Genomic DNA, 19,972 nt, shown 5'->3' on the forward strand with positions numbered 1-19,972 from the left:
GTTTTCTTATTTTATTAGCTAATGCCTCCAGAACTGTGTTAAACAGTGATGATATTGGAACCGTTGTTTCTAAAACTGAAAGCAATGAAACTGAAATTTCTATATTAAGTATCATGGTTGCTCTAGCTTTTGGTATATAATTGAGTCAAGGAAACTTCATTCTAGTCCTTGTTTTCAGCTTATTTATTTATTTATTAAAATGGCAATTTTTGGCATTAACAGGTCTTTGTATCATGTTATTTTACAAACATATGTAAAATAGAATTAATTTTCTTTAAGGATTTGCAATTCCAGGAAAATATAGTACACAATTATCCTGCTTTCGAAGGGCCGTTGTGTTTATATTTTTACGATGATAGGTGAGTAGTTGAAGTTTATCGAGAGGAAAGGTAAAAAATGTATAGCATCAGCTTTCTTCCTTTCTATCAAATATTTTCATGGTTACCTTGTGTTAGACACTTTTAAATGACTAGGTTCTCATTTAATTGAGAAGGGCCAGCTGAAGGGTCTGAGTCTCTAACTAGGCTTTTTTAGTTGAATCTTGAATGAAACTTGTGACTTGGGCCCTACTTTAGTATGTTTTTCATTTTACCTTTTTGAGGCTGTAGTTTTTAGATGTGTAAAAGGAGAGGACTAGACTTCAGGTTCTTTCAGCTCTAAAATTCCACAATTCCACAGCATGAGAATTGGAGAGAATAGGGCTTGAAAAGTAGTAAGAAATTATCTTAACTGCTTTCAGAATAAAACATTGAAAAGGAATCTGGATACTTGGAATTGCAAGGTCCCAAACAAAGGATATGGGTGGAAAGTGCAAAAGCGGAGAGGGTGGATGTGTGTAAGGTTTTAAAATCTCATATAACCACTTCTAGGTGGGTCTGGAAGATGATGAAAACCGGGAGAAGTGGGGAAAAATAGGGTGGTGTGTGGTACTGGGGTCAAGTGCATGAAACTAATGCTATAAGCCCATTTGGGACCTTCAAGCTTAATCTAGACAGAGGCTGGGCCAGAGTATAGGTTAGGGATTCTGGAGAGGTTGGATTAGCTGTTAGAGAAGAGTCGACAGAATTTATTTGGGTGCTTAATTAAGGGAGAAAAGGCAAATTTAGGGAGAAAAGGCAAGCCAAAAATGTTAAGTTTTCTTTCTCTGCATTTGGAGGAAATGGAAATATATATATGCATTTGCTTGCACTGATTTTTCAAAGATCTGGCGTTTGCATGTATAATCATGGTTTTTGGAGGATATGTTTAGAAGCAGGCTAGAGAGTGCCTTTCTGGGGAAAGCTGCTATTTTTCCTTTCAACATACATTTGCACGCATATGTGTCTGTGTGTATTTTAAGAGGTTATTGATATAAAGTTAGTGGAGAATGTTTAAGAAATATTAAAAATTTGCAGATGACAATGGAAGAAATTCCCTAAGCTTGGTAACTTAAAGTTGAAACTCCTATTTCTGCAGGAAGACAGGAATTTGGAAAAAGAGAGAGCTAAATATAATTTTGAAAAGTTAATCATGGGAATGAATTTGGAAATTGTCCCAATTAAAAAATATATTTCTACTTTAGTTCTGTTTTAAGCTTGAGTTAACAGAATATTAAAAAACAAAAAGCAGGGCAAATGAAGAGATCCATTTGAAACTATTAAGCAAAATGGTAAAATGGATTCATTAGAGAATACTCCACATTTTATTCAGATGTTGACTACCAGGAAAATGAATTCTGAATAATTTTAAGGCACTGAATATACCATTTTGAAAACTGTTGTGCTTTTCCTTTTTTATTGATTTTGAGGTATGTTTACTTTTGGAGGAAAAGGATAAATCACAATTTTTGTGCTTAGCTTTCACATATTTAGAAATGGTACATTATTTATTTATTTTTTTTAGAGGAAGGGAGAAAGAATGTAATGAAATGGTTTTAGTTGGTTAAATTTGTTTTTCACAATACATAACCAGGCTGGTTTGATTTTTCTGCCTTTCTTGAGCTACTTTATTCTGAAATATAGTGTCTTTTTTCCCTTTCACTGTGAAAAGAATTCAAGGAAGTGAGGAAAACAGGCTCCAAATTAAATGCCATTTGAATGCTGTTTTAATTAATTGAACCTCAGCAATTTTTCCCGTCAGAAAAATTTTCCACAGTAGAAGTGGTTGCCACAAATGTATATTTAAGATAGTCTCCTCTTACTTCTTTTCAGCTTTTTCATTTCAGCTTCAGCAAGCCTATTATAAACTTTTGATACACGGTTTAAGAGATTTTTAGGACCAGCTAATTATCTTTTCAACTTTGGGATTTTGTGTTTTATTTCAAAATATTAATGGGAAATTTCCCATTGCTTATTTAAACTCATTCTTTTTGCTTGGTACCCATGTAGCACTGGAATTATCTGCAGGCACTCTGCGTTCCACAGCAGATGGGTTTTTGAAAACGTGAAATCATATGTTAAATGTACCTTTTCTCTGAAGCAAACTGTTTTTAGTAATGAGAATGATTGTTTTTCATTACCTTTTTATTTTAAGTTAAGAAAGTGGTAAGGCTATGTGTGTTTAAGGCACGGTTGAGAAAAACAAACTTTAAGTCCATATAGTGTATGACGCTGGGGCCACTTCCCCCTTCAACTACGTTGGTGATGATGATGTTTACTGAATGCGTACTGTGTGGCCTGTGTTTACCTAACTCTTCTCATTTCATTCTCCAGCAACCCAGTGAGGTAGGTAATGCTAAAATTTTAGAAATGAAAACACCATGTTATTTTACTAGTCACTCATAGCTCATGAGTGGTAGAGTTCAGAGTTGAACTCAGGCCAGTGACTTTAGAAGCTGGGTTCCTAACCACTCCCCACACTGTCTTGTAGGACTAGATCCTTTTGTTACTCTTCTAGATGGTGGAATGGTATGGAAGCCTCTAGACAGTCCAGTGATCCTGCTCTAAGCTTCCCACACTAGACTCTGTCTCTCTGGCTCATGGCTTGGTTGCCCTGGCTGGTCATATTCTTTCTAGTGCTTCGTCTCCCTTTCCATTCACACCTTTCCCTCATGCCAGTTTTGGCCAGTAAATATGTCTCTTTCTGCAATTTTGGGAAATTTAGGAATCCAGTGAAGAATGTAGGGAAATATTAAGAGGTCGGTAAATATCATAAAACCTGATTGCATGTTGAATGCCTGGGTGGGATCTAAGCTTCAGCGTTTGCCTTTCCTGCTACCATATCCTCTTTCCCCTCATTTATCAGGCAGGTGCTTGCAGAGGAGGGGACACACAGGGTGCTTCTCCTAGGGAAAGGGGTGAATCCTATTTCTGAATAGAAACAGCTACTCTTGACTCAGGATTTTCCACAGATGGCACGCTTGGTATTTCTAGTCTCCCAAAAACCTGCCATGTTGTTCTTCAAATTCTGATAATATTTTATTTTAAATTAGCAGCAAGGATAAGTATGTATGACATCTAAGCACAAAAACTGGAAATTCTAGACAGACTATGTTTTGGAAAGACCCCCACTGTTTCATAGTGGTGGCATTTTACTGCCTTTTCTCTCTTTTTTCCTGGTCTCCTATAACCTATCGGGTTTACCAAGAGAGAGACCTTTTTGCTCATTTTATCCTGAGAAGAGGCATGGGTGTGAGATAAACTGTGAAAAATCCCACAGTTACTGAGAAATTAAAGGTTTTTCAACTCAAACCTACTGCTTGTGAATTCAAATGACAGCCATTAAATAATGGTCATGGGGTTAGACATCCACAGTGGAATAATTTGGCTTCTGGGTGAATTTCTGGATTTATGGCCACTGTGTACGGTGCTATTGTCCCAAGCAAGGCTGCCTGTTGCCAGAGTTGTTTTCCTCTCTAATTTCTGATGGGTTCTCACTTGACTCAGAATCTGGAAGTGTTTTTCCTCCTGACAGTATTGCAATTTGATTGCTGACCATATCGGTTCTTCGGTAATTATTTAATTATATTTTGGGCTTTATCACCACTTTGATCCTATAGAAAATAAAGAGCAGGTCAGTGACTGCTTATGATCTGGGGCTAAGTGACTTCTTAGCATTTTAAAACTCAATAAGGCCGTCATCAATCACGTTTTAAGTGCTGTAAGGAAAGAAACAAACTTTGGCTATGCACCTCCCACATGTCAGACACTGTGGTAAGCATTTTATGTGCATGATCTAATTTAATCTTCATGATGGCTGTTAAGAGTCAATATTATCATTCCCTTTTTAAAGACTAGGAAATTGATGCTTAATAAGAAAACTTAAATAACTCAGCCAAGGACACAGCTAGAACCTGGTGGAGCTGGGAAAGAGAACCTTGTCTCTCTGGCTCCAAAGTCCACTGAAAAACCTGCCTTTTCTTAGGTTGGTATAAGCCTCCCAAACAATCAAAATGTATTTTAGTAGACTCTTAATGCTTTGGCAAATTTACTGTCATTAAAGGATTAAAGAAATAATCTTCTTTCCCTTTCTACACTTCAAGTGAAACAATTGAAGCTAGAAGTAGATGATTGCTGTATTTTCATTGTGATCAAGGTATATGTAATTCTTAGACCACACATTTCTCCAATTACCTATGTATAAGGTTATTTAAGAGCAATGCACTACTACTGCCCAATTTTATCTGTATTCCTATTAATTATATCCAAGTTCAAATCCAGAGAACATTTACAAGCTACTGTGGTATTGCAGGGTATTGTAAAATTCTGTTATCTACCCTGGTTCCCACCCCACTTCTCAACCTTTTGGTGATTCATAAAATTACAGACCACTGACCTTTAACAAGTTTTAGAGCTGTGACTGTTAACCGAGAAGGAGGGTGACTGTTTTGAACATGCTGACTGGGTTGCTTGGTACATTCCATGTTTCCCCGAAAATAAGACCTCGTCGGACAATCAGCTCTAATGCATCTTTTGGAGCAAAATTAATATAAGACCTGGTATGGTATCATATCGTATCATATCATATATCATATCATATATCATATCATATCATATCATATCATATCATATATCATATCATATCATATCATATCATATCATATCATATCATATCATATCCAGTCTTACATTATAGTAAAATAAGACTGGGTCTTATATTAATTCTTGCTTCAAAAGACACATCTACTGGGGCTTTAAATCCTTCAAGTTCCCCTGGAAACAGCCTCCTGTGATGAAGGCACCGCTCACTGATCTTTCTCTTCCTCACTTCATTGGCATTTTCTGTCCCTATTGCCAAATTAGTATCTTGTTATATACTTCCTTATTCTTTGAGAGTGTGTGTGTCTTTCTGTTTCAGTGTCTGTGCGTCTTGTCTAGCGATACCGTAAGCATCTATAGTGAAACACATCTCACCTTTCTCCTTGACACCACACAATAGTTATTCTCATTGGCACATACTAGGTATTCAGTAAATATTTGATAATTGAGGTACAGAAACTGGCATGAATCCAACATTTCATCTAATGGCCTTTTCTCAAGTTGAAATGAATTATAGGAGCATTTAGAATGTAAATTTTATGTAGAATTTAACAAGTTTTGGATAGGTAACATATTCACATGGTTCAAAATGAAAGAACATAAAAAAAATTAAGCAGTGAAAAATCTCCCTCTGTCTCTGTTCCTACTCTCCCCTTCCCTGCTTCTCCACAAATAAGTAGCAGCTCTTTTAGTTTTGCATCTATCTTTCTAGAGTACTTTTGTGTTTTAAACAAATAATTTTAAAACAAATGACAATAAAGATACTCATTTTCCACATTTTGACACAGAACTTTGTGTACTATAGAATAGTTCTGCACCTTGATTTTTTCACATACACACATGTATATGTGTGTGTGTATATATATATATATATATATATATATATATATATATATATATGTATGTATATATTATTTTTTTTCCCATGTCACTCATAGAAAGCTTTGTTGTTATTCTCATATAGTTTGGTAGTATTACAATATGTAGGTGTACCATCATTTATTTAACCTGTCCCATACTGATGGACATTTGGGTGGTTTTCCATCCTTTGCCATTAAACATACTGCTATGGTGACTAATGGGGACATAGGCCATTTCACCTGGGTGCAGGGATACTGCAGGATACATCCCCAAATGGGGCATTACTGGATCACAGGGAAGTCATTTGTAACTACCAGATCGCCTTCCTCACAGATTTTTGCCACCTTATACTCCTACAAACCCATTTCTCTATGGTCCTGTCAACAGGCTTTATGCTCGTACTTTTGGATTTTTGCCAATCTAATGAGTCAAAGATGGTATCAAAATATGGCTTGTGTTTACATTTATCTTATGAGTACAGTTGAACATGTTTTCACATGGTTTAATGGCCATTTATCTTTTTTTGTGAACTGTCCACATCTTGCCTTATTTTAATAGTTTGCTGTTCTTATCAGTTCCTAGGAATGATATTTCTAATTATAAATTACAAAAGAATGATGAGCCTTTTGTCCATGAAACAACTTGAAAATATTTTTCCTACTTTACCATTTGGCTTTGTTGGTGGTGGGTGTAAATCTTTAAAGTTTGTTTGTTTCCCATGCAGAAGTTTTCAGTTTTTAAGTAATCAACATTATTGAGCTCGTCTTTTCTGGCTTTTGCATTTTGAGGTGTTAGGCCTTCCCTACCCCATGGCTACATTTTTCCTTCTAGTGCTTTTGTTTTTTTCTTGTCTCTGATCCATTTGGGGTCTGTGATCTGAGAGATGAATCCCAACTTTGTTTTCGGGTGGCTGCCCAGTTATTTAATACCAGTTATTGAAAAATTCATCTCCACTAAATTGCGCTGGTACCTTTATCATAAACTAAATTATTTGGATTATATGTTACTGTAGGATGAAATATAAACACTGCACTAATAAATGGGGATTAATTGGTAGATAATTTAGTATATTCATGTAGCAAACATTTATTTATTAAGTACTTAATAAATTAAACCATCATCATGTAAAAGGTCTTGGGGATATAAAGATGCGTTGGAAAGACTCTCTTAGGAAAGTACCTGGACAATGAATATAATGATGCAGTAGAGTAAGAGCACTGGAGAGGCCAAGACAGACAGGGAGATACTGCACAGAACAGAGCTGAGCCTTGCAGGTGCAACTGAAGTTTGCCAGGCAGGAGGGGAAGGACATTCTAGAAATAGGAGCTAATAAGTGCAGAGGCACAGATCCATAAGAGTCCAAGGTGTTTGGGGGGATCCTGAGTAGCTCTTCATGGCCATTGTGTGGGGCAGGAGACACAAGTATGGTGAGACCAGAAGGCTAGTTAATGAAGATGGTCTCTTCAGTGAGTGAATGTGGGATTTGGGCATGTCATGTTTGTTATACAAGGTGTGATAATTAAGTTCGCAAACTCATCCTAGAAAAAGTGCTACATACCTCATTGCTGAATATCACTACGGTCACCTTTGAAGTACTCCCCTTGGAAAGCTATGCACGGACACCAGCGCCTAGTCCACCCTTCAAAGCAATTTTGGAACTCTTTTTCTAGGATGGCCATCAGAGCTATTGTCGTATTACCCTTGATGTCCTGAATGTCATCAAAATATCTTTCTTTATCTTTGGGTAAAGAAAGAAGTCATTGGGGGCCAGATCAGGTGAGTAGGGAGGGTGTTCCAATACAGTTATTTGTTTACTGGCTAAAAACTCCCTCACAGACAGTGCCATGTGAGCTGGTGCATTGTCGTGATGCAAGAGCCGTGAATTGTTGGCGAAAAGTTCGGCTCGTCTAACTTTCTCAGGCAGCCTTTTTAGCACTTACAAATAGCCAACTTGGTTGACTATCCAGTTGGTACAAATTCATAATGAATCATCCCTCTGATACCAAGAAAGGTTAGCAACATCATTGCAACAAGTTTGTGAACTTAATTGTCAGACCTTGTGGCTCCCCCATGCCTTCATCCCTCTAAACAGATAAAGGGGAAAGGTTAAAAGCTCCAACAAAAACGGAAGCCAATACTTAGGTGTGTTCTGCAGGTCGGTTGTTGAGTTTTGACACCTGTTGCTTATTCTAGACTACTCCAAGCTCCCGAAGCCGAAGTCTCACTTTGCTCCCCCATGGAACACCCAATTCTGCGTCTCCCTGTAGCCAGAGACACCTTGGTCCGGGGACCCCCGGTGTTGTCACAATCACGCATCACAAGTCGCCTGCAGCCGCCCGAAGAGCCAAGAGTCAGTATTCCGGCCAGCTTCACGAAGTCAGAGAGGTAGGCTTTGCTCTCCTACTAGGTTAAGTGGTCCACGGGAGTTAGGGCTGTGACTGTTGCTCTGCCAACTTCTCTTCCTTTGTACCATCTTGGTTCTGGAGAGAGAGGACCAGCAGCAAATGTCCCACCCACACAGCCGTGACAATCCCTCCTGGTAAAAAAAAGTAATGATTATTTCTGTTTCTTAGGTTAACTGAGTTGTTAGGAGACTTCTGTCAAAGCTCAGAAAGCAGAGAAAGCAAGCTGACAGAAACATGGATGTGAAGGGAAGTACACTCCAAGTCTCCATGCTCATTGCAAGGAATAGACAGTACAAAATAATGGGCGATCAGGAAATAATTGAGGGTTTTGAAACTCAGGAGGTGTTAGGCCTAAAGCTTATTTACCACTTTTCTGACCCGTTTCTCTTTGTGAAGTGCTTACGTCCGTACCATCACAGATACACTCCAGCGGGGAGGGTTGAGTAGTGAGAAGAACACTGCCCTTAGAGTCGGGACACTCTGTTTTTCGAGAGCAAATCTTTTAACAGGTTCGGACCCGAGTTTCTGCATCTGTGGGGATAACCCAGGCCGTGCCAACCTCTTAAGGGAGATTCAAAGCTCACCTGTGGTCATGCACATGAAAACCCTCCACCTGGGAGACCTTGTGAACACACATGGGGTTGTGTTTTGTTTTACTTTGATACACTGGGGAGTCATCAATGTGGGGATCCTAGATCCTCAGAATTCCGGTCAGCCTTTGCAATTGTTATCAAGAACAGACTATAAAAGAAATGATGTTGGTCTTGGCTGCCTAACTTGTGTTCAATGTGGAGGCTTTTTGTCTGCAGCTGACTTGTGCACAGACCAGCTTGTCCCCTTAGAGAAGAAGCAGAGCTTGTCCTCTGTGTCAAGCAGGAGAACAGGACTCCTAGAATAGGGTCTTGCTGCTACTTGCGTCAGCCTGCATCTTATTTTATTTTTTAAATGTCACGAGCCAAGCAGTGCTGTATTGTCTGACTGTCTTGGTCTGATTCTGGTCCAGGACAGAAAATCTGAAATCTTCTGAGTCAAATTTGTAGATGCCAACAAAAGACTTTCTTTTTTTTGATAGATTTACATATTCTTTATTGCCTAATAAAGACAAGATACAGAGTCATATACTTCCTTTGAAATAGTCACTGTGATGTTAAAAAAAAAAAAAAAGTCTGACCAAGAGTTTAATTTTGCTACATAGAATGCCATGAGGAATGGTCGCACATAAGTATGTATTGCTTTTCATTTTTCATAGCACCTTTACAAAAACCTGTCTTAGGAAAAACTTTGAATGTGCGCGAAGTAGAACAGAATAATGATGCCCATCACCTAACTTTAACAATGCCAACTTTCTGTTCTTTTTTCCTCTTTTCCCCCACCACTTTTTTTTTGCTAGAGTATTTTAAGGAGATCTTAAATATTTTATCATTTTAGCAGTGCCAGTAAATGCTTTAATATTCATCTAACAGATAAAGACTTAGGAAAACTTAACCGTAATACCATTATGTCACTTTTATGTAAACCTCATTGCAGATATTTTTTTTGAGAGTACTTTAGAGACTATAACTTTAAAAAAGAAAAAAGGCAAGTTTAAAGTTCTTGGTATTTTGAGAATTCTTTTAATTCTATTATAATGAATTTTTGATAGACTCACTGTTACAAGTGATGACAGGAGGTTTTGTATGTATGAAAAAAAATGGGGTGCTTGTGTTTGTGAGCAGTGACCTAAATCAAAGTTGAGGTACTTTAGCTTGATTCTCAGTAGCATTTGATTCAATATAATGCCCAAATCTTTTCTACCTCTGTTTTTTAAAAAGTCAAGGTTTTAAAAGAATAAAAGTATGTTCTTTGCATATGTGTATATAAAAACCTTTATTATATAAAGTATATAATGCAAGTGTGCATTGCAAAAGAAGCCTAAAGAAGAAAAACAGAATTACCCATAATTCTGTTAGTCTTTCAGTGAATTCACTTCTTGGTTTTTTTTTTTTTTTTCTGTATTAGTTAAATATATAGATATGGAAAGGATTGCATAGTATGATCTAAACTTTGTAAATGATTACATATATGATGCTCTTTTTGTTTGCTCTCCATTTTCTGTCTATTGGGCAGAGGGGTTATTGTAATTTCCCAGAATCTAATAATATGAAAAATAATTAGGCAAGATGTTTCCATAGCCCTTTTTTTTTTTTTTTTAAGATTTTTATTGGGGAAGGAGAACAGTGTGTATTTCTAGGACTTTATTGGGAAACAGTGTGTTTCTCCAGGACCCATCAGCTCCAAGTCAAGTTGTTGTCCTTCAGTCTTAGTTGTGGAGGGTGCAGCTCAGCTCCAGGTCCAGTTGCCATTTTCAATCTAGTTGTGCGGGGGTTGCAGCTCACCATCCCGTGTGGGAATTGAACGGCAACCTTGTTGTTGAGAGCGCGCGCTCTAACCAACTGAGCCATCCGGCCACCCCTCCATAGCCATTTTGATTTGTTTTTTGTACTTGTCGGCAAAAGTATTTCTCTTCAGGTGATTGTTTTTGTTTATCAGTGACCTTTCTTGCTGAAAATTAATTTTAAGTGAACTTGTTGAGAAGTATGTACAAACATTGACAATTGAGAGAATTGTAGGGTATTGAACACCTTTAAAGGAAGAGTTGAAAGTTTTGATTCTCAGGTTTATCATGTCCAGCTTCACTCCTGATTGGAGAAAGGTAACTGTTTTGTGGCATCTGCCATTTTATGATGTGGACAGGTCCACCACCCTGAGAATTAATCTGAGCAAATTTCATTCATACCAGAAAGTTCTGCAGTTTTAAAAGTATAAATTTCAGAATACAAAGGCCTCAGCTTTTAGACTCCACTGTATTCATCTATAAAATAACTAGAAGAAAATGGAATAGCACTTTTAACCCAGCTGTACAGGGAAGATAAACGTAGGACTACTGAAGCAATGGAGAACATCATCATACACAAGACAGATGTGCCTGAATATCTGAAGAATAAAAGAAAAATAGCCCAGCCAAAGGCAATAGAATAAATTTTAAATGGAATGTCATAGCATGGGCGAAAATAATGGGACAGTTTTAAAGATTAAGTGGTTATCATCTAGAATATAAAGAATTGAGATACCAAAGGTCAGTACCTGAAGTCCTCCCTGGAAGCGGTTAGGAGAGATGAGTTTAGGGAATTGGAGGCTTAATATCATCGTGAGGAGAGCAGGAACATAGCAATTCAAGAAATAGAAATTAAGACTACGTTGTCTATCAGATTACTAGAAATAATGATAGTCTATTATTTGTTGGGGTATTAATAAATCGTGGTGGTGTTGTACATTGTCTTTTTGCTACAGTCTGGTAATAAATAGTAAGAACTAAACACAAAACAAGCTGCGTATTACCGTTGACTCATAAATTCCCCATTGGGAAATATATCCTGAGGAAATAAGCCATGGACTTGGGGGGTAGCGGGAAGAAAGTTCATTTGGGTAAAGCTATTCGTACTAGTAAATAGGTCCAATAAAAAACTCATGGGAATGGCTAAGGAAATAATACATTTAACATACTGAATTACTACGTGGAAAGTTAAAAGTCCTGCCAGTATTATTGCTTCATATGTGTGTGTAAGTGAAACAGGAAAATCAGGATACAGAGTAATATGCACACATTGGACCCTGTGTCCATCTTTATAAAGTTCAGAAATTATTTCAAACAGTGGTTCTGGAATTTTGAATTTTATTTGCAAACTAAAATTTAGAATTTGAGCAACAACTTAAGTGTTACAAATTTTTTATTTTACCTGGTAGAGACATTTTTGAAGCACAGTGACAATCAGTGTTTGCCATCATCCCATAAAAGCACACTCAATGCCCACACCACCCCAACCAATATAGTCTTAGAATAAAGGGTCATTCGTTGCACTAAATAAATTTAGTTTTATGAGAAACATACTGTATTTTCCTTGCTTTTCAGATTTTATCTTGAATTAGAAGAGAGTTTATCATGGATTGATCCTGGCCTATGAATATCTGTGTTTTTAAACCCCCGATTGCCACTGATTTTTAACTTCCGAAGTGACTTTCAATGCACGTCATCTTCTCCATGGCCAGATTTTCTTCCTTCTAGTTCATGCCTTACTCTGTCTCCAGGAAGCCATCTTCCTAAATGGGATCATTTTATCATGTCCGCCTTGCTCCCCGCTGTCCGTAGGATAAAGGCTGAACTCTTCAGCATGGCCAGTGAGGCCTCCCATAGTCTGTCTTGTTTCTGCCTCCCTTGCCTCGCCTCTTGCCCTCATCACGCCCCCTTGTCCCCACCGTGCACTTACTACCTCCCTCTGTTGGGGGGCATGTTGCCCAGTAGCACTTTCTGCCATGATGGGAATGCTCTATGACTCTGCTCTCCATTACAGTGGCTACTACATACATGGGGACAATGAGCTATAGAATGTACTGGTCTGAATTGAGATGTATCATAAGTGTATAGTGCACAGCAGACTTAGTACAAAAAAAAGGTAAATGTTTCATTAATAATGTTCTTAAATACTCATTACATGTAGAAATGAAAATATTTTTCATATGTTGGGCTACATTAAATATATTAAAATTAATGTCACTTTTTTCTTTTAACCTTTTTAAATGGGCCTACAGAAAATTTAAAATTACGTATGTGCCTTTTCTTTGTGGCTTGCATTATGTTGCATTACATTTCTTTTGGACAGCACTGCTTTAGACTGAGAACTTGCTCACTCAGTGATTCATCCATCCATTCTACAGTTATTAATTGAGTACCTGCTATGTGCAGGCCCTGGATTTTTATGCTGAAAGCTGTGTCTTATTCATCTTTGCATCTCTAGCCCTAGCACAATTGCTGGGCACCGTTGGTTGAACATACTGATTTAAAGACCCATTTTCTAGCAGTTGGAATGCTTTAGAAATGGAATGCGGAGGCATTCAAGGGTTGCTTAGAACTATATGGGGTGGATGTGAGCGATTTGTTGAGGGTTGAGTCAGGTATCCATATGGTCTCCTCTGACGCTGACAACACTGGGTGGGTCGACTCCTAAATGACTCTGAGGTGTGAAAGGGCAGCAATGATAGTATGAGCCTCTGAAGGTGCCGTTGGAATAATTTTATAAATACAGTCTAATGTATTTTTAAAACCTCAATTTGAACCCTCAGCTGTTTACGCATGTGCTGATTGCAGTGTATAGTGTACATTTGAATTTTAAATTTTATACTTTTCTGCATTATAACAGGTTTTAATATGGCTCACATGTATTTTAATGGACACAAGTTCAGTTGGTACAAGGGCAGTGCATATTTTTATAAAATTTTGGTTTGCTAGATGCTTTTTGAAAACATACAACCCTTCATACATGTTCAGACCAATGTGTGTATGTGTTGTGTACACATCTGCAAATATACATGAATTGGATAGAAGATAGGAAAGTCAAGATGTTTCTTCTTTTCCTAATTCCTCACGACTGTTTCCCAGAAGTGGCCCCTGAGATGTTTTGTGTGTGTCTGTGAGCATGAGAGCACGTGTATGTTTGTGTATGTACATGGATTTGGGTGTATGTATGGGACTATTTATGGTCTATGACTGGTTTTATTTCAACTATTCCTGGGTTAGAGTTAGAAAATTCTCTAAAGAGGGTACCTACTAAAATTTTTCTCTAAATCCAAATATAGTAATAGGCATGGGCGTAACAAATATTTGAGAAATAGAATAAACTTTTTAGAGCCCAGGTTCTTGTGGCTTTGACTGAATGTGTTTTTTACTTGTGACATTTGAGACTTAAAAAAAAAATACGCTTAATAGATAGACTTTGTCTGGATTCTGTAGCTTGAAGAGGGAGGGAAAAGGTCACGTTGTTGGCCGGCTGTGAGGCATAAATTTAGATTTAATTAAGCTTTCAATTAGAATTCATTGACAAATAGGAATTACCCTTTTCTTAAATTATCCTTATCCTTTCTTTTTTCTGTTGTTAAATAATTTGTTTCCAGGCACGTTACCCTTTTGAAGAGAGAGCTGTTTGCTGCACTGGTTTCCACTATATCGAGGCTACGTAATTTAATACGGTTTGAAATCTTTCACAGAGTAGAAAAGGTGGAGGAGATGTGTGTGTATGTGGTTTCAGCTATGTGAATTTGTGTGTGTGTGTTCTTGTATTTGTACTGTCATATTTGCTTAACACACATTCAAAGGAAGTGCTTTAATGAAGCTGCCCTCTTCATAAATGATGTCAGCTCGGGATTCTCTGTCTTCACGATGATTTGGTTTGATTCCGGGGCAAATGAACATGGTGAATGCCTGGTTAGAAACCTTGACTCGTGTGGAGCCTTTGCTATGGAGGCAGTAACTGTAAAATATCACCCTAACAAGTTTTATTAGCTGATCAATTTTAAGGTAGCAGTCAGTCCTGGCATCACTGGATATGGGCCATCTCATCGCCAGGGAAACTGCATTTAGGGTATAATGTGCATTTATCTGTTGTGTGAACAGAATGTTGATTTTTGAAAGTGTCCTAAATTATTTGTCCTGTGTACTTTCTGGATCCATGATGACAGGTAACCCTAGCGTGTGTTTTTGGTAGCAATTTGCCATCTCTCAAAATAAATCTGCTCTAGACTTCAGTTTTCAACAATTATTATACAATGAGGGGTTAGTTAATATCAGTGATTTCCAAATGGTTAAAAAGCAACAGTTTTATTTTTGAATAAAAATATTGCAGATCCTTACTATTTAAAAACAGGTAAAAGTAGTGTTTTATTATTGCAACTTTACTTTAGAAGGGAAGATGGGCATTTACTGTGTTTCCCTGAAAATTAGACTGGGTCTTATATTAATTTTTGTTCCAAAAGACGCATTAGGGCTTATGTTCAGGGGATGTCATCCTGAAAAATCACGCTAGGACTTATTTTCCGGTTAGGTCTTATTTTTGGGGAAATATGGTATTGTGAAGCACGTTGACTTGGAATAGTACTTATGACCACCATTGCAATCCCTTATCAGCCTCTGTATCCGGGCAATTGGATATAAACATTTGTGTGATGTGTGGAACACCTTCGAGGTCTTCTGAGAACATGGTTTGAGAGTCATTGGATTTTGGCATTAACAGCATTGCAGGTGAACAACAACAAAAGTAAAATAGTGAGATAATGTCCCCCATTAACTCTCAACTCATCTTTTCCCAAACTGCTGCCCTGGGAGAAGGATGTTCTGCTGTCTTAATCTGCTCAGGGCACAGCTGGGGGGCATGTGGGAGGTGGAGGAGGCTGAGGGCATAATTAAGCACAAAAGAAGTAACTGCCAGGTCTCCCAGAAAGCTAGGAGTGTTCATAATTTTCTGATCCTCACCACAGCTGTTCTTGGTTGAAAAAGAGCTTCCAGCCTCACTGGTGGTAATGCAAATCCCTATTTTCCCACTTTGATCCCTCCCTCTCACAAACTTCCTTCCTTATCTGCAGTTGATTCTCTCCCCAGGCTCTTTATTGTCTGGTTACATTTAGAAACTGGGCATTTATTTGTTTACTTGTTTATTATCTGACTCCCTCTTGTCCCTCCATCTAGAGCATGTAGAAGGGTTTTTCCCCCAAACTCTTTATTCCTTGGCCCTTCGCAAAGCACCTAGCACATAGAAATTTGAGGAAATGAGTGATTTTCCGTACAGGGGATGCTTTGGGAAACACTCCTCCACTGATTTGTTTAAAGCTTTTGCTGAGAAAGGAGTTTCTTGCCCTGTGGCGTATTTTTAGCGGGGTTATAGTCCCAACGCAGAAGCCGTGGGGAGCTTGGGCCCAAAGGTGTTCGGTGCTTCCAGTGGCTGCCTTCCGCCATGCCCCGACACACTTAGGTGTTTCTTCTCTTAGTTCTTGGTGTACTTTCACATCTACCTATATTTTTAGCTAATATGTCTTTATATTATAATTATTTTTCAAATCTCTCACTAGTGTTTAAGCTCCTTCCCCAAAGGCATGGATTAATTAACAATGGCAACTATTATACAAACAACAGTATTTCCCACTTGTTGGGATCTTGCTATGTGCCCAGTACTGTGCTCAGCTTTACTGTGTTCTCCTCAAGCCAGCCCTGTGAGGTAAATACTACCGGTGTCTCTATTTTACAGACAGGAAACTGAGACATAAGGAGGTTAAGGCAAAGAGAAACCAGAGAAACAGAACCAGTAGGTGACATATATTAAGATTTATTGCAAGGCATTGGCTGTTGTCCAATTGTGGGGCCTGTCTAGTAGGAAGGTCCAAAATCTGTCGGGCAGAGAGGAACTTCCAGGCACAGGCTGACATGGCCATATACAGGCAAAATTACTGCTTCTTCAGAGAAGCCTCAGCTCTGCTCTGAAGGCCTTTCCGTGGAATCGGGTCCACGCAATTTATCTGGGTAATCTTAAAGTCAACTGATTATGAACTTGAGTCACATCTACAGAATACCTTACAGAAACATCTAGATGAGTGTTAGATTGAGTCAAGTGGATTGTCGCCTTACCAAGTTGACCCATCAAAAAGACCATCACAAGAAATTACACAGATGTTAAGTGGTGGGTTCTGGCCCAGGTACCAGTTCCTATGCTGGGAATTAGGCAAAATATGGCATTTCTGATTAATCTGTCAGTCTGTATAGGCAATGGAATGCCTGAGCGTGCCCGCCAATAATACTGGCAGAGTCTGGGTAGTCTGCAAGCAGTTCCCACCCTAGTCACTAGTGATTTTCAAAAGGGGGTTTTAGTGGTTAACTATAATCAGCTTATTGAGTTTTGTACCATGTGACTCCACCATCGTGTCCGAAGCAGATCAGGCCAGCTATAGCGGCCTTGTCTTCTAGCCTGGCTGTTGGACATTGAGGTGGTCTCATGTGGCACCTCTAGAATAAGATTGTGCCACTCCACACTTTAGAGTGTGAATGGGAAGCATGCAGATGCCAAGAACTGGGGAAGTAGTTAGTGGGGAAACTACCTGCTGCCAATAGGATATAAGCAGCTAAGTCACACATTGCTGGATTCCTAAAGGTTATCATGAGAGTTGTTATGGCGTTATATTAGTCAGGATTTTCAGAGAAACAGAACCAATAGGGGTGTGTGTGTGTGTGTGTGTGTGTGTGTGTGTGTGTGTAATTGGTTTGTGTGATTATGGATGCTGGCAAGTCCAAAATCTGCATGATGGGCTGGCAGGCTAGAGACCAAGGGAAGAGCCACTCTAGCAGTTGAAGTATGCAGGTTGTCTGCTAGCAGAATTTCCTCTTGCTCAGGCGAGGTCAGTCTTTTGTTCTATTCAGGCCATCAGCTGATTGGGAGACGCCCATCATGGAGGGCCATTATAGAGGGCAGTTTGCTTGGCTCCAAATTCACCAGTTTACATGTTAGTCTCATCCAAAGACACTCTTACAGAAATATCCAGAATAATGTTTGTTCAAATATCTGGGCACCCTGGCGCAGCCAAGTCGACACATAAAATTAACCATCACAAGCATCCTAGACTGTCTTATTTCCCCTTGCAGTCTTACTGTACACGTGTGTTCCCTGAGCCTATTTCTGGAAAGCTAACAGCTTGATTATCACCAATCAAACCATGTTGGTTATTGCACTCACTGTGGGTCCAGCGCTGGTCTCTGATGTGGGGGCATGGAGTGATGTATGCAGCCCTGGCTCTCATAGAGGGACTTGATAATCTAGGTGATTGATTAAGCTAATGTGGAAATTATTCAGTGCTGCAATAGTTAACTGCAGTAGGAATTCACCAGAAGGTGAGGCCAGTGTGGACTGACTGTTGGTCCACATAGACCTGCACCCTCTGGGCTGCACAAGTCACCAGGACCCCTGGTAGAGTTGCCCTGGATTAAGCAAAATTATATATATATATATATACACACACATACATATACGTATATGTATATATATAATATATATATTAAGCATATGTATATATAATTATATATATATTAAGCAAAATTATATATATGTAAATAAAGGGACTATCTTCCTCTGCCCTCTGGTTCATAGTGATTCATGGTTTAGACGTGTTTGAAGCTTTGTGCTGAGAAGAAAGCTAAGTGGCTGATTATTTTTTGTCACAGTTAGTTCTGTGACAAAAGACTTCTGCCTGTTTTACCTCATGTGGCAATTTAATACAAAGGAGTCTTCCTGTAAGTGCGTTAGACCTTGAGATAATAACAGATTTTGGATATTGAGTGAGTAGATGGGGGCAGTTGGCTCAGTTCATCCTGTGGCACTCAAGCCACCCTCGGCACTTGTTTTATGATCTTATTTGTAGTGATTTCTGCAAAGGACTTTTTTTTCCCCCTAGTGACTCATAGTAGTATGTTAGGATAAGATAGGTGTTCTTCCTCATTTAAAACCCAGTCATGTTTTTCTGTTATCAGCAGAAGCAAGGGACTGTGGTTATTCCCCTCTCCCATCTGCATTAGATACTTGGGTATTATAGAGTTGCTGGTGAGTTACATTAGTTTCCTTAACTGCCCACCTTCCTTAGCCAACTTTCTCCCACCCCACCATAATGTTTTGTTGCTTTAATCTGAATTTTATCTAGTTCATTTTTTGGGGGGGGAGGGTTGGGTGTTTTTGGAGTGATGAAAATTTCTGTATCTTCATTGTGATAGTGATTACACAACCATATACATTTATCAAAACTCACTGAAATGTACTTAAAATGGATTTGTTTTATTACAGATAAATTATATCTCAATAAAGTTAATTTAAAAATTAGTTTCATGGTAACAAAGCTAAAACATTTTGCTGAAATCAGATTTACTTCAACCTGCGATATTATAGTTTACTGTCTACTAGATAGCCTAGGTTCCCTGCATTTGTTGTCTAGAATATAGAATTTACCTATTTTGCAACCTCACAATTTAACTTTTGTATGTCATCTCCTTTAAAACTCATTAATCCAATTCTACTAGCTGTTGAGGGGCCTAGGATTCTGTGTGCTATTATTTGAACCTCTGCTCTTCTTCCCTTAAAATTGAGGTATATAATTGACATATTATATTAGTTTCAGGTATACAACATAATTTGATATTGATATATATTGTGAAATGATCACAATGTCTAGTTAACATCTGTCACCATACATAGTTACAGAATTTTTTTCTTGTGATGAGGGCTTTTAAGACCTACTTTCTTAGCAACTTTCAAATATGTAATACAATATTATTAGCTATAGTCACTATGCTGTATATATTACATCCCCACGACTTTATGATTTTATACTGGAAGTTTGTGCCTTTTCATCACTTTCATCCATTTCACCCACCACCCACACTCTGCCTCTGGCAACCATCAATTTGTCTCTATGTCTATGAGCTTGGTTTTTGTTTTAAGTTGTCACTTATAAGCAAGTCTTTCTCTGTCTGACTTAATTAACTTGGCATAATGCCCACAAGTTTCATCCATGTTGTTGCAAATGGCAAGATTTTATTCTTTTTTATGGCTGTATATTTCTCTCTCTCTCTCTCTCTCTCTCTCTCTCTCTCTCTCTCTCTCTCTCTCTGTCACATTTTCTTTACTGATTCATTAATGGACACAGGTTATTTCCATATCTTGGCTATTATAAATAATGCTGCATTGAACATGGGGGTGCATACGTCTTTTCAAGTTAGTGTTTTTTGTTTTCTTCTGATAAATACTCAGAAGTGGAATTGCTAAATCATACGGTAGTTCTATTTTTAATTTTTTGAGGAAATTTCATACTGTTTTCTATAATGGATGCACCACTTTATATTCCCACCAACAGCAT

At 38.2% G+C, this 19,972-nt stretch overlaps 1 protein-coding gene across 3 annotated transcripts in view; it reads left to right on the top strand.

Annotated features, from left to right (window-relative positions):
• OSBPL10 (oxysterol binding protein like 10) overlaps nucleotides 1-19,972 on the top strand; it is a 324,252-nt gene that overhangs the window by 191,228 nt on the left and 113,052 nt on the right. For 2 of the 3 annotated variants that reach the window (XM_088798290.1, XM_019727744.3), the window contains one exon: nucleotides 8,010-8,201. The exons of the other annotated variant lie outside the window; for it this stretch is intronic. In XM_088798290.1, the coding sequence (XP_088654416.1) occupies nucleotides 8,010-8,201 (192 nt within the window). The remainder of the gene's footprint in view (nucleotides 1-8,009; nucleotides 8,202-19,972) is intronic. 3 annotated transcript variants of the gene reach the window in all.

Source organism: Rhinolophus sinicus, chromosome 5 (genome assembly GCF_057876585.1).
Source record: "Rhinolophus sinicus isolate RSI-liver-muscle chromosome 5, RSI-T2T, whole genome shotgun sequence".
Classification (NCBI taxonomy): Eukaryota; Metazoa; Chordata; class Mammalia; order Chiroptera; family Rhinolophidae; genus Rhinolophus; species Rhinolophus sinicus.